Source organism: Sceloporus undulatus, chromosome 6 (genome assembly GCF_019175285.1).
Source record: "Sceloporus undulatus isolate JIND9_A2432 ecotype Alabama chromosome 6, SceUnd_v1.1, whole genome shotgun sequence".
NCBI classification, from domain to species: Eukaryota; Metazoa; Chordata; class Lepidosauria; order Squamata; family Phrynosomatidae; genus Sceloporus; species Sceloporus undulatus.
Genome location: NC_056527.1, coordinates 87,302,235 through 87,325,467, shown reverse-complemented (window position 1 = coordinate 87,325,467; position 23,233 = coordinate 87,302,235). Strand labels below are relative to the sequence as shown.

Genomic DNA, 23,233 nt, shown 5'->3' with positions numbered 1-23,233 from the left:
AAAATTTGTGGAGGCAATTTGTTGTGTGCCTTCAAGGCATTTCCGGTTTATGGCGACCCTAAGGCGAACCTATCACACAGGTTTTTCTTGGCAAGTTTCATCAGAGGGGGTTTGCCATTGCCATCTTCTAAGACTGAGAGAGTGTGACTAGCCCAAAATCACCCAGTGGGTTTCCAGGGCCAAGCACTGATTCAAACCCTGGTCTCCAGAATTGTAGTCCAACACTTAAACCAATACAACTCACTGGCTTTGGAGGCATATACTCCAAAGAAAGTAAGGAGCAGATTGTCTTAAGGATGTTAACCCCCATCCTTTCAACTAGAGGTTTCTGATTTTGCGTCTAATTTCTCTATAAAGCCAACATTCCATAGTTTTCATAATTTAGTAGATGCACAATGTATATGAATCATTCTACACCATAAAATTTCCTCATTTCAAGGGAATATCCTGAGTCTATCAATTAGCTCCCTCTAGTGTTTGCAGTACTTATTTCTATCAGCAAATTCACACAAAGTACAGTATTCCCAATATTCTCCCCATCTCCCCAACAGAGCCAACATTTTAGCACAAATGTTTTAGCATTCAACTATATATTATGTCATCACCTTTGTAAAAAAGACAAAACAAAACTCAGGCTTAAAATGGGAATGAACAAAAAAGAGGAGGAAAAAAGAAAGAAGTAAAAGCAGTTATGGGACTTGATTGGAACATGCTCCTCTTGCCAAGTTTTCTTTTTAAATCAATCAATCAGACATCTGGCAGGAGCAAAACGCAATCCCAGATGCTTGCCAGACTAAAGGCCTGACCTCCATAAAGTCTGAGGTCCCAAAGCTCAAGATTCTGGAGACTCAGGCTGCTGCCATGATACAGAATTCATGCAATTTGACACTGATTTAAATGTCATGGTTCTATCCCATGGGATTTGCAGTTTGTTGTAGCACCCAGAGCTCTCTGAAAGAGAAGGCTAAATATTTCATAAAACTACAAGTCCCAGAATTCCATAGCATTGAGCCATGACAGTTAAAGCCATGTCAAACTGCATTAATTATGCAGTGTAGATGCAGCCTTAGGGTGCATTTACACTGCAGAAACAATGCAGTTTGACATCATTTTAAGTGCTGTAGCTCCATCATATACAATACTGGGATTTGTAGTTTTGCAAAGTCTTTAGCCTTCTCTGCCAAAGTGTGCTTGTGCCTCACAAAACTACAAATCCCAGGATTCTGTAGGGATGAGCTACAGCACTTAAAATGGTGTCAAACCATGTACCTTCTTTCTAGAGTGTAGATGCATTCTCTGTCAGAGGCTTGAACATCCTATGGAGATTATACAGGAGTGTAGCAATGGAGAAAGGAGCAAAATAAGAGCCTTGACCTCCTAAGTAAGAATACTGACCCCAAAATAAAAGCTTCCTATAGTACCGAAATGTCTAACATTGGACAGAGTGAGACACTGAAAATTATCCATTCACACCCAGAAATCTGGGTGAGATGAAATGCATCATGCTTGAAGATGGCTCATGAAAACTGAAGTCTCAGAGCCAGACCCTGAGATCTGGTAACCCTAACCTGTTTCTTCCACTCTGCTACTTTTAACAGCACCAAAATCTACAACTTCCAGTACTTCACTCTGCTTTATATTGCTACCTTTTGAGTAAGGCTGCCAACATGGCTTAACTGGAACTGGAACGAATCGGAATAAAGCTTTAAAATTTATTTTTAATTCCAGGCTTTGATGTTACCTTACAAAACCATTGGGTCAAACTTGGGGGGAAAAAATCTTATAGCCACTTCTGTGCAGACCACATGTTGGGGAAATTGTTGGCTCACAATACAGTTGTCCCTTCATATCCACGGATTCTTTCAAGCATCCACAGCTTGTAGATCTTTTTAAAAATATACAAATTTCAAAATGCAATCCTTGATTTTGCCATTTAAATAAATGGCACCATTTTACTACGGCATTGTATTTAATGGGACTTGCGCATCCATGGATTTTGGATCCACAACAGGTCCTGGAAAAAGGCCCCAGCAGATACCAAGTGCCACTGTACATTGCAAACCAGTGGTGTACTCCTTCCACCCACTTTTGGCCTACCAGGAATCAAGAAGCCCACTGCAATGCTGAACCCGATAAGCATGGCCAAACTCACATACCAAATTCAGCATAGGCTGGGCCATGGGCAAGCTTTCTGATGTAGCCCCTGAATGAAAGTGTTTGTGTGACTCAATCCTGGGTCACACATTACCTCCTACCACCATCCAGTTGTACTCTTGCCACCATCCACATGGCTGAAGTTGTCATCACCAACCACCCTGACCCCGAATTTCATGAAACTTGAACTCATAAACAGTAATAGAAACATACTGGCACATTATGGAAACATCATGAAAACAAGAGGGAGATAAGGACTGGCGCTTAACTGCTTGAGGTTTCTATCTCCAACAATGATAAAGCTTTTCATTTTGGAGTATGCAATACTGTACTTGGAAAGTTTTATCTAAAGGTTTTTCCAAATGTAGGAATACCAAGACCCTTCTGCCTAAGAAAGGGGTCTGTGTCTTCACAAAAGACAGAAACACCCTGGATCCCAAGGAAAGTTACTTTACTGCTGCTAATGGACTTTAAAGGTTATTGTCCTTTGCCTTAGATCCTGCATGGCCAAGAAAGGTGTAGCCTTTGCCCACACTGAGATCTTTCCAAACCAACTGAACTGCAACACAAACAGTATCTGATACAAAAAGTAGGCCCTCTTACCATTGCCACTTTTCTTCTCCTTTGTGATTTTTTAACATCTTTTGCCTGATGAAGAAACCAGGGGAGCTTAAAAAACTTGCATGACTTGCATTTTGGTTGGACGATAAAGGTATCATTCTTTTGTTGATTTTGGATTTTGTTTTATAAAAAGTAATGTGTGACTTTTGATTCTTAGCCTGAATTTCTGGTATGCTCACATAAGAAGAAAAGCATATCCAAGGGACAGAAGTCCTACACAGTTTGGTCCATCTTGTAGTCCAGTATCGCTCAGCTCTCCAAAATCTCAGGCAGGAGTCTTTACCAAGCCTGACCCCTCAGATCCTTTTAGGTGAAAATATTGGAGATTGAACATGCAAAATATGTGCTCAGCCATCCAATGCCAAAACCTCATACTCTTATACACAGAATCATAGAGTTGGAAGAGATCACAAGGGCCATCCAGTCTAACCCCACCATGCAGGAATACATGATCAAAGTAGTACAGACAGATGGCCATCCAGCCTCTGTTTAAAAACTTACAAAGATGGGGACTTCACCACTCTCTGAAGGCATGTGTTTCACTGTCGAACAGCTCTTACTGTCCGAAAGTTCCTCCTAATGTTTAGGTGGAATCTCTTTTTCTGTAGCTTGCATTCATTGTTCTGGGTCCTATTCTCTGGTGCAGCAGAAAACAAGCTTGCTCCATCCTCAATATGACATCCCTTCAAATATTTAAACAGAGCTATCATATCGCCTCTAAACTGTCTCTTCCCCAGGCTAAACATCCTGAGCTCCTTTAGGTGGAATCTCATTTCTGTAATTTGAATCCATTACTTTGTCTTTTGCCACCAGATTGTTTTGTTTTTTTTGCACATGTGGGCAGCTTTGGGTGTTGGGGAAGGAAATCATTTTGAATGTTTCAGTTCAATCACTGAAATAGCTGATGCAGGCACTTGTTTGGTTTTTGTGAGTTTGGGAATGATTGTTTCTGGCATCTGGCTTGATCTACTTGATGCTGCTTTGGAAAAACACTACAGTCATCCGTGTATCCCTGCTGCAGCCTTCCTAGCTCCAATTTAAGAGGTAGAAAGGCTATCCAATACAATAGACTGTTCCTTCAGCATTTGAGAATAAGCAGAAAAGGACTAAGCAAAGGGACTTGGCTCTGCTTTACTTCTTCCCTGTTCTACTTCCCAGATGTAAATCCTTTTTACAGCTATTAATTTATGGCTCTGCCTTGGCCGCTGTGTTGAATTGTGTTGTCATGCAGGGGCTGAGGTTACATGAGATTTCCAGGAACAAGAAGGCTTTTCCCAGAATGCTCTCCAAAAAGGAGACGCAAAGGTGGTGTGAACATGGTAGAGCAACCAAAATGTTAAAGAGGAGAGGCTTAGCAAGGTGGGGGATAGATTCATTTCTGGGGCAAAGGGACTTGGAATGTACGGTTTGGTATGGAACGCAATGCTGGGTGCAAACATTGACTTTTGACAAGGGACACCCTACATGTTTGAGAGGCCTTTCCTCAAAAGAAAGGCTGAGAGAGGGAGGTGTCTCATAGTATGAGAGCTGACACATAAAACTGGTGAGGGTTACAAGAGCTGGACAGCTGCATGAGCCTCAGTAGAATGTTGAACTGCTGTCTCATCCTTGCAGACGGAGTTTGAAATCAGCAGTAATCCAATGCCGGGGGGGGGGGGACACACCACGAAACGAACTTTCTTTCTTCCCTGAAGCCTGCCAAAGCCCAAGGATGCACTTTCTACATTATGCAGAAAAATGCTGTAATGTTTGATCATTTAATCAGTCCACCAGTCAATCTTTTTAAACCTACCTTTTAAGCAAACTCTCTTAAAACTGCTTACAATAAAAAGAACTATGTTAAAGAAACAACGGAATAAATATAATAAAAACAACCGTTGATGAAATAGCTATTGTTATATTCCCCTGACTATAGTTCGTTGAACTGCGAGAATTTTCAAGTATACAATGCTTACTTTGTTTTAGTTCCTTCTAAAGGAAGTTCACTAGAACTTTATTGATTATTATTTGTTTACTGTCAGTACTTGTTATAGTATTTATGAATAATCTCTCAGCCTTCCATTTATGTAGAAACGTACAGGCTTCAACATCCCAAGAGATAATCAAAGTCCACTACTCCCACATCAGGGAGGTAAACAGCACAAGATGCAGGTGCTTGCAGAACTCAAACTCAGCTCTCTTCGTCCCTTCCTCCGAATCTCCTTAAGCTGCAGTCTGGTGCTTTGCTTCCTTTTAAAGACATCTAAAATACTGCATCCTTATCTGAGGAGACACAGATTTCCTCTTTTTTTGGACTGATTATTTATCTATACAGAACATTTCCCAAATGGTCCTGTTTCAAGAAATAATTTTCAGTATACAGTCACCCCTCTGTTTTCGTGGGAGATCATTGGCTTGAATGGCGGCACATGCCCAGGGGTACACAAGGGCTTGCACCACAGGCACATGCTCCATTTTGTCCCCCTCCATTTGCCACCCATGAATGGGCAAGGAACAAGGACTCCAAGTTCATGAAAATGCAGGGGTGACTGTACAATGCAATCCCACACTCACACATTATTGGTTATTTATCTAACAACAGATGTGCCAGGCCAACCCAGCTAGTGAGTTTAACTTTAAACAGTTCTTCTGGCCATTAACTGTATCCTGGTCAGTTTTACAATGTATAATGTTCATATTACTATAGCAAATCAAGCATGTGTCTCCTTGCCCCGCCTTTGAACAAGAATCTTGGAAATATAAATTACACCAAATAAGTCCAGGAAAATTTGACCTAATCATGTCATAAGGCTTGAGCACAGAATTTGAAGGACTAAGCACTAAAGAGTAGGGCTCTGGTAGTTGTTTTTCATAAGGTGGATTGAAAAAGGGATCTATGGTTGTGGTCGTACAAAACCATCCCATTGTTGTTCCAGGAAACAGGTTTGGCAGGGTTCTATCTCGCTTCTAAAACCTGTTTAATGAGGAGCAAAAGCAGAAGATAAACATATCTACACACTACAGGAAGAAAACCTTTCACCCTGAACCACTGTTTAGCTCTCTTGCAAGGTATTCTCTGTAAGAGAAAGCATATGTGCAAATATGAACCTGAAGCCTTGAACAAAGATGACCATATATTCACTGGCACACACTACAACCACAAGTACAAATATGTTTGCTTATGTGAACACATGCACACAGTAGCACACAGTCATACACATGAATGTACGAAGCTGCTTTAAACCCTTGTCAGACCACTAAACAATTTAGCATCCCAAGGCTGCAGAAAGTATTTTTCTGCCATTTTATTAAGATGACCCCTTTCCTGCCCAAGCACATATATGAATGAAAAACATGATGTTCTCAAAGGTATAATGACACAGTCTTGACTCTTGAATCTAAGTGCAGGTACCTGACGTCATTCGACAAAGAGGCACAGCTTTGTGTTCTCACATTTACAAAGAGGCAATTTATAAGTAGAACAAGCAGTAGCTCCTGTGTTCCAAAAAAGTCATTACCATGGCACCACTGAACAGATGCAAAGTTCTTCTTCTCACCTTTGAGTAACTACACACACCAGGCAAGCAACCAAGCTGAGTGAAGGCTTGCTCAAGCTAACCTTTAATAAATCTTCCATCAGGAGGTTATAGGTTCCATCCTGGAGAAGATATGAATCCGTTTGCCTCACTCTCTAAGTGATCACAAACAGCCCGTCCGGACAGACCAAGAAGCTTAGCTTCCAAATGACAGAGCATAGTGGTCATGCCCGGCCTTCACACTTTATGACATTACCACCACCACCCACGGAGATGAGCGCTTACCTTGTAGTGGGAAGCAGCACAGCTTCTCCTTTGCCCAGGGCAGGCGGGTGTTTTGCGGCGGGTATGTGCTTTTCCAGACACGCATAACAGAAGACCACCCCTACAGTAACCCTCTACTGCAAATTCTGGGTCTAGTGTTTGTCGTGGTCCAAAAGCAAGAACTTCCAGGTCACCTTCTTTAACTGAGTGGTCCCGTTGGCTAGGATTCCGCCACTGTTTTCTCCACCTTATTCCAAAGAGACACTGCTTGTTGCTGCGTAGAGGGCTATTTCCACGCCCTCAACCTCCTCCCTTCTCCTGGCTGCTGAAATCCCATATGCTTCACACTCAGCTAAGATGACAGGACTGGATGTTTCAAATAGTGATGACTATGGAGGATCCATCCGGCATGGCTCACTCTGTACCCATCCCATCTTCTTACAGCCCCCCTCCCTCCCTTCTCATCCCTTACTCTCAGTCCCGCAAGATGCATAATTAACCTGAAGGACCATCAAGAAGAAGGTAGCCACAGCTGCTCTACCGCATGCAGGTCAAATCTGTCTGGGTCACTCTCCTTATGGAACAGAGAAGTCATCTGGAGACACTGAGCAGCTCAAACGGCAGAGGGTGTCAAGCTATTTTTGTCCATGTAAGAGATGGAGACAGGCAGGGCCAAGTCAGGCCAACTACAGACTATAGCCCAAAAAACAGGGAGGGGAGAGGACCTCCTTACCAACCAGATTTTAAAGCTCTTCAAGTAACATTCAGCTATTTGTAAAGGCATACCGAAAGTCACCTGAGGTCATGTAACTGTATGGAGTATTTGTCCAAACAAATCTCCTTTGCTGCGGTAAAGGGAAGAGTTAACATATCCCTCTCATCTTCTACTCAACCCAGGCTGATAAACTTTTAACAAGGGGAATTCACAGCCTGCTGTATCCGGGGAGGCTCTTTTTATTATAGTTCTTAGAAGAAGAGTGACTGCATCTCACTCTCAGCTTTTGGGCAGCGGAGGGAGGGTTTCAGGCAACCAACAGCCCTCAACACACATTCCCCTCCAAGTATCATGAATAACAATATGGCAGCTGGAATTGACCATTCTACCTTGTCTAAGTTAGACCCAGCTTAACAAATGGGATCAAACTATGATCTGGGAAATGTAGAAATGGAGCACATTCCACACTCACTGTTGCAATGAAGAGATTTTTAAAAGGAAGGAGAAGGGATTACATAATATGTGTTAGGGGAAAACAAATGCTTAACCATGGAATTACAAAATGGCTTCCCTGACTTTGCAAAGTGTTCTGCCTTTACTCTTTTTCATAGAGGAGCTGCACGTACTTTTTCAATTGGCCAGAATATGCATTTTCACATCCAAGTTGTCATGAGTTGCAAGAGTTCTACCTTATGCATCCATGTACTGAAAACACAAAAACAAAACTTGCAATAGAAAGGTTTTGCAAAGTCAAAACACAATAAAATACAAACATATCTCAGTTAATAAAGCCTCTTAAAGTTCCTCTTCACAAAATCGTTTTATATCTGCCTGGTCTTTTTCTTTTCCTTGTTCTCTGTCTAACTAGAAGGATTTTCACAATATCAGCATTGGGAGCATGGTGAAGGAGGTCTGGAGAAACACAGACTTTCAGTGCTAGGCTGCTGCAACATCTCTGCAGTGAACAATACAATAAAGCTTGAGTTGGGAAAGAATGGGATCCTATTGTAGCCAGTCTCAGAGTTTATCACACTAGAGCCAATTCCACAACAATTGCGTTATTAGCTCTATAGCAATCTATAGTTCCTCACAGATGTGCACTCACGCTATAACAAAAGGGAAACAAAAATAATGCAGTCATGTTCCACATACAAAAGCCAATTGCATTGCTGTATCGTTAATATTTTGTGAGTGGCTGTTTCACGCATGCATCATTATCATGCTACTGCACATGTCCGAAAAATATGGTTTTGTCCCAAACAGAATAAAATAAAACTTCTATATTTAACAACATGATATATATCCAGTTCAAATAAAATAGTGCCCTATACTTCAAATTAAGACGGAAATCTACTCCGAAAACAAACCTAGCAATGAGAGCAAATTTTCTGTGCTGAAGTACAGTCTGGGAACAGGTCCCCAATAGCACTCCACGATAGTGTGAATACACTGCTATTAGCTTCTATGCCTTCGCAAGAGCATGAATGCAACTCTACTGGCAAACCATTCACAGGGTTTCCCTGCAAATAAGAAGATATGGGACAATTCCAGGTTATTCAGGGAAGAAGTACTGGATGAGCATGGCATCATGGGAAAATCTTCGTGCAATTGCACTATAATGACAGGAGCATTCCGTTTTTCTCCTGATTTTTGTGACTGGTTGTTTAATTTCACGTGTGCATATTGTTACTTTTTAACAAAAAGTTTGCTATTTCATGATTAAATGCTTCTTTCTTTTTGTTTTTAATTTTCATTGGTGGAGGAACCTATTATTTACTTGTTATTTCTGTCTCTGGTACCAAATTTTCTGTTAAAAACTGATGTCCAGGAAAACATCTCTACTTGAGGAAACTAAACACACATATAATAATAGTTACTTCAGGGCACACACAAAAAGTGCATCATTAAAATGCAAAACAACACCGATAATCAAGGGAAAGTATAATAATTCAAAATCAAAAGATCTGAGTGGAAAAAAATTAAAGTGTCAGAAAGCCTGGAACATATATACCATAAAGACTTCCAAGTAAAAGGAATGCCACAAATTAGGAAGGGCAACTGTATTTTCCAATTTCTATATATGGTTGTAAATGCTTGACAGTGAAGAAAGTAGACAGGAAGAGAATCAACACATTTAAAATTTAGGGCTGGAGAAGCATTCTAGACATACCATGGACTACTAAAAACTGAAGCTGCCATACTTTGGACATGCCATGAGATAACACTGGTCCATTAGAAAAGATAATAATGGTTGGTAAAGTAGAAGGTAGTAGGAAAAGAGGAAGACTGCATTACAGGTGGATAGATTCAATCAAAGCCCAGAGTTTGCACGGCGGTTGACAATGACAACCACAATTCTTGGTAGTCTCTCATTCATAGTGTTGCCAACATGTCAACAACAAAACTGTCTTTCCCAGAGCTTGAAAAGCTGGGGTTTCTGGCAATTTAGAGTTTTTAAAGGTAATATTTCCAAGCTCTGAAACAGGTAGACTGGTTTTAAAGTGGAAAAGGACACGAGGAAGAAAGGATAATTACCTGCTTCTTCACTGTTTTTTAAAAAATTCACATACGGTCTGCATGAGATAAGTTTAGGATTTGAAAAAAAATACACAAAAACGTCAATCTACACACAGAGAAGCAACTCCAGTGTTGACTAAAATACACCAACAAATATGGAAAACAAAACACTGGCCAACAGACTGGAAATGCTCAGTATGCATGCCCATCTACAAAAAAGGAGACACAAAAGATTGCAGCAACTATAGGACCATAGCATTAATTTCCCATGCAAGCAAAATTATGCTTGAGATGCCAGTCATACACAGAGCGAGAAACCCAAGAGATGCAAGCAGATTTAAACTTAGAAAGAAGAATGATGATAAGAGGAAGTAACACCAATAATCGAAGATATGCAGATGACACTATTTTACTAGCAGAAAACATAATGGATTTGGAACAATTACCCGTATATAGTCGACTATAAGTCAACAAGTTGAGGGCAGGTTTTGGGGCCAAAATTATGGATTTTGCCATGACCTGTAGATAAGTTGAGGGTAAAACTTGGAGGCTCCTTCACTGTGTGTATGTGTGCGTATAGTGAAAGGGACTCTAAGGCTTTTTCCTTCAGCGTTTGTCTCAACTTTGGTTTCAGCCTTCACCCAGACAGCAATGGCCAACGTGGGAGGCAGAGGGACTTTGTTTGTCTAACAGCAATTCAATCAATCAATCAATCAATCAATTTTATTTATGGTCTCTGGCCAAAGTATCTCACAAATATATTAATATTAACCAGTAAAAGCTAACTTACAAATATACCAGTACATTGCCTGCGTGTAGCAATGACAGCTGCACAGAATCGAGCCATGTTCTCAGTTATTTGTGAGCCTACATCCTCAAGAAGTAAAGTAGTAATCAGCTGTTCGTCCTGGGAATTTTTGTATAATTGGGTAAATTAAAGAGGAGTGCACACCTTGATAGAATAGGCAGTGCAATACGATGTGCAGAAGTGATTCAACTGCAGCACCACAACATAAACATGTCCGATTCTCATAAGGGAGCTCCTTATATTTTCCTTCCGAAACAGTAGAGGGTGTGACGTTAAAAAGGGCTGCAGTGAAGGCTGCCCTAAGTTTGGGTGCTGTTACCTTGGCCAGATAAGTCGGCCTAGCAAAAGTCACTTCCAAACTTCCTAAAACTATGACCTGTCACAGACTGCCAAAATAAAGCTGCTTCGGATCTCTTGGGAGGTATGCTATTTAAATGATGCATGGGTCCTAATAGTTCGGAGGTTGCGCCAAAGCCACACTCCATTCCTAAGCACCAGAGTGCAGCTTTGGTGCAGCTTCTGGATTCTTAGGATGCATGCATCATTTAAACAGCATACCTCCAAAGAGACCTGAAGCAGCTTTATTTTGGCAGTCTGTAACAGGCCTGAGATATTCCTAATTTCCCCCCTGCAGTTCTGTAATTCTATATCCCAGATATGCTGCCTAGAGGATGATATTGCCCTTTCGTAGCCCATTTGTATCAGAGTTATCTGAGAGAATCCACACATTACTCAAGATACTGTTTATCAATTTCCAGCAGGAGGAGGAATAATTATCTGATAAAACCAGCAGAGCCAACCCACATGGAATAAACATAAATTTAAGCCAGAAATTAATTATCAGAACACAAGCTTGTGCATTGATAATGATCAGACCCGCCTCAAGGCGCATTGCTGCATTTAACACACAACATGGTACTGAAAATATGCTTCTCAGAAATGTTGCCTGTAATATCTCAAACTTATCAAAGTTATTGTAAGTACAGATTTGGGCTCCATGTAGCAAGATTGAGATGACTTTGGCTTCAAAAACTTGTATAGCAGCGGGTATATATTGCCCTCCTCTGGCATAGAAAAAGCTCTCATGTTCTTATATGCACTTTTAATTGCCAATTCTGCTTGGAGTTCCCATGCCCCTGATGCCTGAAAGACTACTACAGTACTAGGTATTTAAAGCTGTTTACCTGCTCGATTTTTACACCGTTTATTTGCCATTTATGACTATTTTTTTTCTTGGAAAGAACTAATACCTTAGTTTTATTATAATTTAGCCTCAGGGCTTTGTTACAACAGTATATAGCTAATTGTCTAAGTAGTCTTCTCAGGCCGATTTCAGTATAAGATAGTAGGATAGCATCATCTGCGTATAGCAGAATAGATATGAGGTGATGGGCCAAATGAGGCAAATGGAACGACTTCCCTTTTAAGAACCCAATCAAAGAGTTAATATACAGGTTAAATAATAGAAGGGCTAAAATACAATCCTGCTTAACTTCTCTAGGAGTAGGAATAGTATTAGTGAGGTGGCCCTTGTTATTATATTTAACTCTAAGGCTCGTATAAGTATAGAAGCCCTGAATGAGTGTTAGCAGCCTTTTATCTATAGATAGTTCCTGCATTTTTCTCCATAACTGGGTATCAACTGAATCAAAAGCTGATTTGAAGTCGATAAAAGCTGCATAGAGTTCACCTGTATATGAGGCCATATATTTCTCAGCAAATGTTTTTTAAGGTGAGCTCCTGATCCAATGTTGAGCGACCAGGTAAGAACCCTGCTTGCTCCTCTAGCAAAATGTCTCCTTGCTCTAGCCCAGCGGTTCCCAAACTGTGGGGGTCGAATGACCCTTTCATGGGGGCCGCCTAAGAAGGCCATTGGAGAACACCTATTTCATTACAGTTATGAAGTAGCCACGAAAACAATGTCATGGGTTTGGGTGGTCACCAGAACATGAGGAACTGCATTAAAGGGTCACGGCGTTAGGAAGGTTGGGAACCACTGAGAGGAATCGATTGTTCTGTGTCTACAAAGAGGCCAGTGACTTCACTGGAATGGAGACATACTGGATGACAAAAGGGGGTCCCTGTTGAGATGCAAATGGGCTTTAGGTTCCTGGACTCTGGACCCTATTGCTGTATGGCTTGCTTGCAAAAGATATCCTCCCCATCATAACATCTTTACTAAGGACTGAAACAACATGTGGGCATCTGACTAACATCTCCAATTGCTTTTCTTCCCTCCTGTTTGGTTTGTAACGTCTTGCCTGAAGTACATTGCGCATTTCAACAAGTACATTGCACATTTTGGTTGGCCAATAAAGGTATGATCACTGTTGGTTTTTTGTTTGGTTCTCCAGGTCATTTTGGACTCCAACACCCAGAACCAACATCCAGGAATCCAGAGAGTTGGAAGTCCAAAGTACCTTGGAGCATCAACATGTAGGAATCATTAAGTGTGCCCTTTAAGAGGTTTTGGACTACATCTCCCAGAAGCCTCAGCCATGATTCTGGGAGCTGAAGTCCAAAAGCTCTTAAAGAGCACTGCACTAGGGAGACCAGAACTCCACTTGCCCTTATAAAGGCTGCACTTCTCGCTACGCGCCACCAGGGGTCGCTAAAACACTCGCGCGCCCGGGAGCAGTGGAACAAACAAGAGTCGCAAGACGAGAGGAAGGAACGTTACCCGCCCCTCTCACGTGATGCGGGACGCCGCTCCCAATGGCTTCTCTCTCTCTCTCTCGCTCTCTCTCTCTTTCTCTCTCCGTAAAGGCAAAACCGGAAGTAGCCACACACAGCGAGGCGCCACCGGAAGTCTAGGCCTCAGTGCGTCGACGCCGCGGCAAGGCTGTAAAGCTCTGGGAGGGGCCGACGAGAGCTTTGAAGAAGCGCGCCATGAGCGGCGGGTCTGGAGAGCCGGCCGCCGAGGCCCCGCCCACCACCGGAGGGGGCGTCCGAATCGTAGTGGAGTACTGGTGAGAGGGAGAGAGGGAAAGGAGTGCGGCCACGCCCCCTTTTCTTCGCAGGCCACGCCCACTCCGCTCGATTAAAACAAAATGGCGTCGCCGTTTCCTTTGAGGGCCCGCCCGCGCCCTTTTTGGCCTCTTCGCCTTTTAAGGGCTTTATGAGGGAAACGTGTTAAGATTATTGAACTAAACTGTTTCCAAGAGCTTTTATATCTTTATACTCTTTTATTTATGAATTGTTTTGGGGGGAGGGAAAAGTGGGATATAAATAAAAGTTGTTTTGTTGTTGTTGTTGTTGTTGTGTGCTTTCAAGTTATTTCTGACTAATGGGTATAAATAAATATTATTATTATGGGGTTTTCTTGGCAGGTTTCTTCAGAAAAGGATTTCCATGGCCATCCTCTGAGGCTGAGAGAGTGTGACTTGCCCCCCCCAGGTCACCCAGTGGGTTTACACAGCTGAGCCAGGATTCGAACCTTGGTCACCAGAGTCACAGTGCATTACACCATACAATTATTTACTACTACTACTATTACTGTACTAGTAGACCACAAGTTGAACATAAGCCAACAGTAAACATGCAGGGGTAGCTGTGTCGGATGTTTAACAAACACAAAAATCCATCAGTGATATTAAGCCAACAGTGTGATGCAGCAGCTGAAAAGGCCAATGCAATTCTAGGCTGCATCAATAAATGTAGTGTCTAGATCAAGGGAAGTAATAGTGCCACTCTATTCTGCTTTGGTCAGGCCCCACCTGGAATACTGTGTCCAGTTCTGGGCACCACAATTTAAAAAGGATGTGAAGAAACTGGAGTGTGTCCAAAGACAGGACTAAAATGGTGAAGGGTCTGGAAACCATGTCCTATGAGGAATGACTTAGGGAGCTGGGGATGTTTAGCCTGGAGAAGAGAAAGTTAAGAGATTATATGATAGCCCTGTTTAAATACTTGCAGGGATGTCATATTAAATTCAAATGACCTTAATAGATTAGAAAGCTGGGCCAAAGCTAACAGAATGAATTTCAACTCAGAGAAATGTGAGGTACTGCACTTAGGCTGGAAAAATGAAATGCATAGATATAGGATTGGGAGACACCTGGCTAAACAACAAGTGAAAGGGATCTAGGAGTCCAGGTAGACCACAAGTTGAACACGAGTCAACAGTGTGATGTGGCAGCTAAAAAGGCCAATACGATTCTAGGCTGCAACAATAGAAGTATAGTGTCTAGATCAAGGGGAGTAATAGCGCCACTCTGTTCTGGTCTGGCCAGGCCCCACCTGGAATATTGGTTCAGTTCTGGGCACCACAATTTAAAAAGGATGTTGAAAAGCTGGAGCGTGTCTAGAGGAGGGCCACCAAATGGTGAAGGGTCTGGAAACCATGCCTTACAAGGAGAGACTTAGGGAGCTGGGGATGTTTAGCCTGGAGAAGAGAAGGTTAAGAGGTGATATGATAACCCTGTTTAAATACTTGAAGGGATGTCGTATTGAGGAGGGAGGAAGCTTGTTTTCTGCTGCTCCAGAGAACAGGACCCTGAGCAGTGCATTGAAACTACAGGAAAAGAGATTCCACCTCAACATTAGGAGGAACTTCCTGACAAGGAGCTGTTTGACAGTGGAAGACAGTCCCTCAGAGAGTGATGAAGTCTCCTTCTTTGGAGGTCTTTAAACAGAGTCTGGATGGCTATCTGTTGGGGATGTTTTGATTGTGAGTTCCTGCATGGCAGAATGGAGTTGGACTGGGTGGCCCCTGTGGTCTCTTCCAACTCTATGATTCTGTACTACTCTCAGCCTCAAGAGAAGGCAATGGCAAACCTTTTGAACAAATCTTGCAAAGAAAACCCCATGATAGGTTTGCCATAGGGACTTGAAGGCACAAAACAACAGTACCTGTATTTATTTATATTTTTGTTTTAATATTAATAATATTTAATTATTTCTTTAACTTTTGTACTCCGTGTTTTTACTTCTGTCTTGTTAAATTATTGTAACCTGCCTTGAACCCCATTGTGGGAGAACGGCGGGCTATAAACCCTTGAAATGAATCAATAAGAACAAACCACTACTATATTCCCTCGCACTGAGCCACACGGAGCAACTGTGGTTTAACGTTTTCTTCAAAGACAAAGCAGTGTTAATCTGGAAAATCAGTATGCAAAGGGATCTTGTAACACCTTTTGAGGCCAACTGAAAAAAAGAAGTTGGTAGCATGAGCTTTTGTAGACTTGAGCCTCCTTCCTCAGATGCATGGAGTGAGGAAAGCATCTGAGGAAGCAGACTCAGGTCTATGAAAGCTCATGCTATCAGCTTCTTTCCTTCTGTTAGGCTCAAAGGTGCTGCACGGTCCCTTTGCGTATGGACATTTCTTTCTACGTTTACCCCAGTTCTGCCTCTAGTGCAAGGAGGAGTGAATGCAAAGTTTATTGTACAATTTCATTAGCAGGTGCAGTGCTTTGGAAAATGGCTCAAACAAAATGGCAATTTCTCTGTTCACAGTAGCTTCCAAAGTACAGTGTTCCTTCTACATTTGCCAAGATTAGGGGTGAAGGACCCCCGTGGATGTGGAAAAACCTCAAATAAAAAAGCGCTATTCTTTTTGCCTCAGAGAACACCTCTCTAGGAATCTCCAGTTGCAAGTCTGTGGTCAACATCTGCCAGAGGTTGATCGTAGAATCATGCTGGAGGACCTACAAGTGGTTAGAGAAGTGCTTTCTCTAGGAACGTCTCAGTTTTCCAGCACAACTCTATGGTCAACTCACAGAGTTGCGTTGGAGGACCTAGATTCCCAGAGAGAACATATTAATCAAAACCGCCAATAATCAAAGCGGCAGAAGTAAAAGCCACAAATGTGGAGGGCCAAATGTAAATGTCAGTAATGGAAAAAGATCCCCCGTCTCAGCAACTTGGAGACACGTTTTCATTCCAGATTTTTGTATATCCGTTGTGGAAACTGGTATAAGGCACTGTGTGATGCAGGCAGAGGATTGTTATCTGTCTTCATATAGAGGGAGCCTGATGGCTTGTCTCCATGCTTGTGTGCCTTTCCCCTCAAGACTTTAGAGCACAGTGGGCCCTTGGTTTTAGCTGGACCCCCTGGATATCCAATTCCCATTCGTGTGGTATGCAGCCTGCTCTGTCAGGGAGTTCTGGTACTTTACCAAACTACAAACCCCAGGCTTCCACAGGAACCATGACAGTTAAAGTGGTATCAAACTGTTTTATTTTTGCAGGGTAGATACACCCAAAGTGCTATATAGTGGGCCATAAGTTTCTGATGGTGTTTGGTTTCTCCTGCCCCCATTGATACCAAAATCTGTGCGTGCTCCAGTCCTATTTTATACAATGACATAGTAACTTGGTGTCCCTTAAATAAAATGGCAAAAAAAGGAAGGCCGGGGTTGGGGGGTATTTTCAAGCCACGGTTGGGGGAAACCATGGATGCAGAATCTGTGGATACAGAAGGCTGATTGTACTTCCTCAGAGATTCAGAGAAGGCAAATACAGTACACTTCATTTGGTATTTTCTTTAGGCGGAAATATTTCCACAGAATGGAGGTTGTTTTGGACTACAAATAATTTATTTTGTACTACCCTTAAAGGCTGATTTCATGGACAGCAAACTGTGTGTTTCCTATAAACAGCCTCCTCCCAATTGTCATATACTAGCATTAAATATTTTCTCCCACTAGTCCCTATTGAGTTTAACAAATATCCCATTTTGATCTTCAGCTTCCCTTTGACAGCTTGACCAAATTTCTTTCCCCAGCAAACCTTGTGGTTTTGAATCTGCCTATCTAGAGCTGGCAAATGCAGTAAAAGAAGAATATCCTGATGTGGAGATTGAATCCCGACTTGGAGGGACAGGTATATTCTCTTGCAAACTTCTAGGCTGACAATAGTTGCATTGCTGTGTGCCTTCAAGTCATTTCTAACTTGAAACTCTAAGGTGATGGGATGTTTTTGGCAGAATTTGTTCAGAGGAGGTTCCCCTTGCTTTTCCTTTAGGCTAAGAGAGTATGACCTGCCTAAGGTCACCCAGTGGGCTTTCATAGCTGAGGGGGGATTTGAATCTTGGTCTCTCAGTTTCCTAGCCCAACACTGAAACCACTACATCACTCTGGCTCTTATGACAGTAGTAACAACTAGCAAAGTCTCATTCATAGCATGATGGACCATAGCATTCAATGTTGCTGTGGAAGGTAGCAGGACTGTGAAACATATCAGGAGGTGAAAGCTTCAGGCCTTTACATCTGGCCCTGCCATCCCTACATGACATACAGGCTTAGGAAAACTTTCTATTCATATTTAATTGCCATGGGTATTGTTATGTGCCTTCCAAGTCAACTCTGACTTATGGCAACCCCTATCATGGGGGAAGGTAAGGTTTGTCTTTGCTTTCCTTTAACACAGTGAGAGTGATTTGCCCAAGATGACCCAGTGGGTATCCATGACTCAGTAGGGATTTGAGCCCTCTATTTCTCATGGAGTCTTAGTTCAGCAGTTAAATCAACGCAAAACCTTCATGGGGGGATAGAAGAGTTAATCCTTCTTTTTTCCATATGCCACAAGGTCTTCTAAAAATCCCCCACTCCCATGGCAGGCAGGGGCAGAAGTCCCTTGTGGGAAAAGAGGCTGGCAGAGCCACAAAAGAAAAAGAAAAGTTTGAGACAATGTTTCTCCCACTCTTCTCTGGTATGAATATTTTAGTTCTGTTAGTACAGCTGGGTTCATGTTTGTGGAGGCAGCAGCCTGAATTTCACTGGGTCTGCCATTTGACTTTTTACTTTGAGAAAACTTTTCTCATGCAGATTCCTTTGCTAAGGAACTCCTCCATACCTCCTCTGGATTCCCCGTCGATTGTGAGGGGTTTGGAAGAATAAGTATTCTCAGATGTATTGTGAATTCTCATAAAACTGGCTTGTGGGGCCTCACTGATCAATTAGTATGATTAGTGTGCACTGTAAAATGCATCTAATATTTCCCTGGGACTGCTTAGTAGTGGCAAGCTGGCTTTCGGGTAATTTTGTTCCTCTTTACTAATCTTCTCATTGAGAAATCTTTGATCCGTGTCTGATGAACTGCAGGAGTCTGAAGTACAGTTTAAAACCCCTGCCTAAATAGACTTTCTAGCTGCTGAATTCAAAAATATAGCTGTGTTAGTCTGTACAGTTGGCAGCACAAGCTTTCGTAGCATTAGAGAAAGTATTTTGAAATCTACAAAAGCTCATGCTTCCAACTTCTTTCTTTCAGTTAGTTTCAAAGGTGCTACAAGATGGTGGAGTTGAGGATTTTTTAACCTGGGGAAGGGGGAGAGCAAATAGAAAGAGGACAGTTTGGCTCTCTTCTGGCATGTGGCTTGCCTGTCTCCTGAATGTTTAATTTGTACTTTCCTCTTGAGGACTGCACCGCTTTTATGCAAAATGTCCTTGTAATCTCGAATAGCTAGGCAAAAACTGTTTCTGGCTTGGAGATTTGGAAAACGGTATGTTTTCCAAGCTGTACATTGAGTTGATACCTGGGACTTGGACAAGGAGACAATTCTTTCATCTTGGACATGATGCGCCACAGTTCATCTGATTCTGGCACACAGTTTTTCTGTTTCTCCCATCATTTCATGCTGCTTTTTTTTCTTACAGGAGCTTTTGAAATAGAAATAAATGGACAGCTGATCTTTTCCAAACTTGAGACTGGAGGATTCCCTTATGAGAAAGATGTGAGTTCTTTCCTACACCATGCAATCCCTCAAGTCAATATCTTTGGGCCAGAGCTTGAAAGACCATAGCAACAGTCAGTATGAGATAATCCCTGCAGTGCTAGTAATTACCCTTTCCCTGAGATGTACGGTTGGCCCCCCACATTTGCTGGTTTCCATTTCGTAGAGCAGATAAGTTTCAGATTTGATTAATATGTTATCTAGGAATCCCTAGGTTCTCCACTGTGATTTTGTGATCAACATCTGGTGGAGGCTGACCACAGAGTCACACTGGAAGATCTAGAGATTACTAGAGAAGTGTTCTTTACCTTCTCTATGAAGGGGAAGGAAGGAAGCATTCAGTTTTTGTTTACATTTATTTATATTTGCAGTTTTTCCTTTTTCATGTAGGGATGGTTGTCCCTAACCTCCATGAACATTGGGGTCCCACTGTATTTCATTACTCAAGTTATTTTTTTAACTTCTAAAGTGAAGCCAAACTGCATCTCCCCTGTCTTATCCAAGTTAAGGAAGACTGCAGCTTCCCCTCTTCGTTGTTAAAAAGTATTTTTAAAATAACAAAATCTTACTTTCTTTATTAGTAAAGATTTTACTCAGTAGCATATCTGTATCCAAAGAATTCACACTTACTGTTTTCTCTTTTCCAGCTCATTGAAGCCATTCGTAGGGCTAGTAATGGGGAGCCACTTGAGAAGATCACCAAGAGCCGACCTCCTTGTGTCATCCTTTAGTTTCACTCTCTCTAGTCCACATCTTTCAATCTTCTACCTATCCAGCCCTCCTTGCCTCCACCTCTTGACTGCAGGTTTAATTGCCTTGCTAAGTTTGATGAAGGGGGCCGGGAGCATGTAGAAGTGAAGTCATCATGATTTGGAGTTGTTTGTATTCAAAGCCTTATAACAAGAACTTGAGCCACTTGGGGCGGGGAGGGGCAGTGAAAGAGATGGAGATCAGAGTGCTTGCTGTATAAGTGGGTCAGTCAGCCTTTCTTTTCAAGAATACTTTCAAAACACCCTTCCCCCTCCCCATTGTTAAACACCAGAATGGATTTTGTTTTGATTGCTGTTTTTGTCTGACATCATCTGTATGTGCAAGAGTGAAGTCTCCCCACCCCTCCAATCTAATCAAAACTTAGATACTCTCTGCTTTTCCTGACTTTTGTGATTCATTCTGAGATATCATCTGTCTCCCTCCTCCCTTGCTTTTCACATTCCTTTAACCTGGAGCCAGCATGAGCTAGTGTCTCATCTTCTCCTCACTACAAAATCTCAAGTGCTAGCACAAAGCTTTACTAAAGTCTAGAAGCCATCCCTGTCTAGACAGGACTAGTGCTATGCAGAAAATTCTGAACAACTTCACACACCTCCAACTTAGGTATGAAGACCAGTTTTCTTTAAGTAGTGCTCCAGAGTGGAAAATCTGTTGCTATTCTAATACTGTGAGTGAAAGTTTCTCACAGCAATACTGCAGTTACATTTTTCCACCCATGTTCCACACTACTGCCCAGGTTTGGCTTTAAAGTGGAGATTTATAGCCCAGCTGAAAGTTACACATTTTCCACTGTCAGATCCTTCCCAGATAATCAATAGAATGGTGTGAGGAAGTTCACTGGAATTTTCTACATAAAGTCCTGTTCCTTTCTTGTTTATTATTGGCAGCTACTGGGCTGGGGAACCAAGAACTTTTTAGTGACATTGGATGCAGATCTCTGCAGTTAGACTAGCTTTTTGAGGAGAGGAGAGAGGGCTGAACACGTTGTTTTGACAAGGCCCATAAAAGTTTAACAAACCGTCCATTACATGTTGGGAATTGCCTGCTGCTTAAAAGGTCACCTTTAGCTCCCTTGGCTGGTGTGGATCACACTAGGCAAGTAATCTGCACATATTCTTATACTTTAAAGACATTTCATTTGTTGCAAATTCCTTTTTCAGTCTTCTGCTAACACTTTTTTGCCTTAATCTCAGGCATTATCAAGCCAAAGATGAAGTATTTTCAAGGCCATAGATTTCAAGAGTGAAATTATTCCACTGTAATCAGTGAAATATCTGTAATTGGATTTTATGTGCACATTAGTTAAAAACAAAACGTGTACAGAACAAACTGGTCTCTTTCAGCAGACTCATATCTCCTCCCTGTCACATTAGTACACAAAACATGCAGTGGCCTCATTCTACTGTCATGTTTCCCCACCAATGGATATCGTAACTAATGACACAGAATGGGGTAGGGAAACACTGAACAGTGGCTCCATGCCAACTATTTTATTTTGTGTGAGTGAAGACAGCTCTGCATATACATCATCTGGCCTAATGTCTAAATTTGTGACTGCACCCTGTTTTAGGACTTAGAGTTTTTATCAGTTTTCACTTCTTTTATCTGTCCTTTGGAGATTTTCGCACATCTACCAAAGCTGTGGCTAGAAACAAATATTGCTGCTAAATATTATGAAGACCCCTTGTTGAGCAGAAAAGTGAAGAAAAAGTCAATACTGTTACTTCTCCTTAGTGTCTTAATTTATGTGTTGAGAATGTTACATAATCCAGTTTATATAAAGAGGCAAAAAGTTAAACACTCGTAATGAATAATGTGTGTGTTTGGACTGGGTGAAGGAAGGTTGGGGGAGCTGTTAAAACTTTGGTAAGAAGTGGGAGGAAGGAGAGAAGGGTGCCCTGCCATTTGAGGAGGAGAGACAGGCAAGATTTTCAGCCAAATCTAAAAGGCATCTCTTGCAGGCCCTCCTCTCGTTATGTGCCTTCAAGCCATTCCGTACTTGAGGCGACTATAAAGTGAACCTTTTCTTGGCAAGATTTATTCAGAGGTTTGCCATTGCCTTCCCCCGAGGCTGAGAAAATGTGACTTGCCCAAGGTCACCCAGTAGGTTTCATGACTGAGCTAAGAATTGAACCCTGGTCACCAGAGTCATAGGCCAACACTCAAATCACTACACTGTGCTGGCTCTGGTATATAGAATGCAAAAGCTGCAGTGTATTTTATGGACATGTCCATACTTCAGTTTTGTGTTACTAACAACTACAGGCTTCCCAGTCTTTTGACACCTCACTTTCTTAAAACTCATTCTTTTAATGCTTGCAAATCACAGACAAGTTCCATTAATTTGACAGGGGTTTTGCTGTTTTGCCAGTTCTTGCCCACGAGGCTCGCTTGGGACCATTTGCACACACTTGTGTGTGTATAGTGTGGCATAGTGGTTTGAGTGTTGGACTACAACTCTGAAGACCAGGGTTCAAGTTTCTGCTCTGACATGAAACCGACTGATTGACCTTGGGCAAGTCATATTCTCTCAGCCTCCAGGAAAGGCAGTGGTAAACCTCTGAACAAACCTTGCCTAGAAAACCCCATGATAAGGTTGCCATAGGTCAGAAACAAGGTCACACAACAAGTACAAAAGTGCTAACTTAGGTTTTGCATACGTTCCAATGTGATATATAGTGTATCGTTTATGTTTTCAGTGGCCAAAATGCATTTGCAAATTAAAAAAACCTGGGTTCCACTTTTCAATTAATTCCACTTTCTGACAGTCCTCCAGTCCCTAACCCATCAGATCAACAGGGTCTTCCTGTTTAACAAGATAATCAACTTAGACCAGTCACCTAGCCCATTTGTCTAGCTGTTCCCAGTTTTTTTAACCAAGAGAATTGGGGTTTAGGAACACAAGTGGTATCCAAATACAGTCGACCCTCTGTTTTCGTGGAAGATCTGTTCCGCCCCTGCCCCCCGCCCCCGGTGAAAACGGAGTTTCGCATATATTTAAGCCCCATTGCCTTGAATATAGGCGTGCGGCTGCAGGAGCATGTGCGCACGCCTCAAGCATGCGCCCCATTATTTCCTCGTCCGTTCATCTCTCGTCCATAAGTGAGGGACGCAGATAGGAAAACCACAAGAATGGAGGGAGGACTGTTCAGAAAGTATTTGCATATTATATATCGGGTGCTGCTGGAAATCTT

General features: G+C 42.0%; 2 protein-coding genes across 4 annotated transcripts in view; one reads left to right on the top strand and one right to left on the bottom strand.

Annotated features, from left to right (window-relative positions):
* Positions 1-13,424, bottom strand: part of GRB7 (growth factor receptor bound protein 7) — a 95,980-nt gene extending 82,556 nt beyond the window's left edge. The window contains exon 1 of one of the 3 annotated variants that reach the window (XM_042477235.1): positions 13,288-13,424. Coding sequence is in view for 1 of the 3 variants with exons in the window: in XM_042477231.1 (XP_042333165.1) it covers positions 6,576-6,660 (85 nt within the window). In the remaining 2 variants the exon portion in view is untranslated. Of the gene's footprint in view, positions 1-6,575; positions 6,799-13,274 lie in introns of those variants that run through there. The other 2 variants (XM_042477234.1, XM_042477231.1) reach the window with 2 other exon arrangements.
* A 5-nt stretch (positions 13,425-13,429) lies between these two features.
* On the top strand, positions 13,430-21,842 carry MIEN1 (migration and invasion enhancer 1). The gene is made up of 4 exons (XM_042477237.1): positions 13,430-13,563; positions 17,322-17,419; positions 19,192-19,268; positions 19,916-21,842. The coding sequence occupies exons 1-4, from the start codon at positions 13,484-13,486 to the stop codon at positions 19,997-19,999; spliced, it is 339 nt and encodes a 112-aa protein (XP_042333171.1). The 5' UTR covers positions 13,430-13,483; the 3' UTR covers positions 20,000-21,842.
* Positions 21,843-23,233: the final 1,391 nt, after the last annotated feature.

Excerpts from the sequence above, each read along its gene's own strand:
- MIEN1 (XM_042477237.1), top strand. The coding sequence starts at position 13,484 with ATGAGCGGCGGGTCTGGAGAGCCGGCCGCCGAGGCCCCGCCCACCACC. Across the intron at positions 17,420-19,191 it reads ATCCCGACTTGGAGGGACAG|GAGCTTTTGAAATAGAAATA; the intron begins GTATATTCTCTT and ends TTTTTCTTACAG. Across the intron at positions 19,269-19,915 it reads GATTCCCTTATGAGAAAGAT|CTCATTGAAGCCATTCGTAG; the intron begins GTGAGTTCTTTC and ends TCTCTTTTCCAG.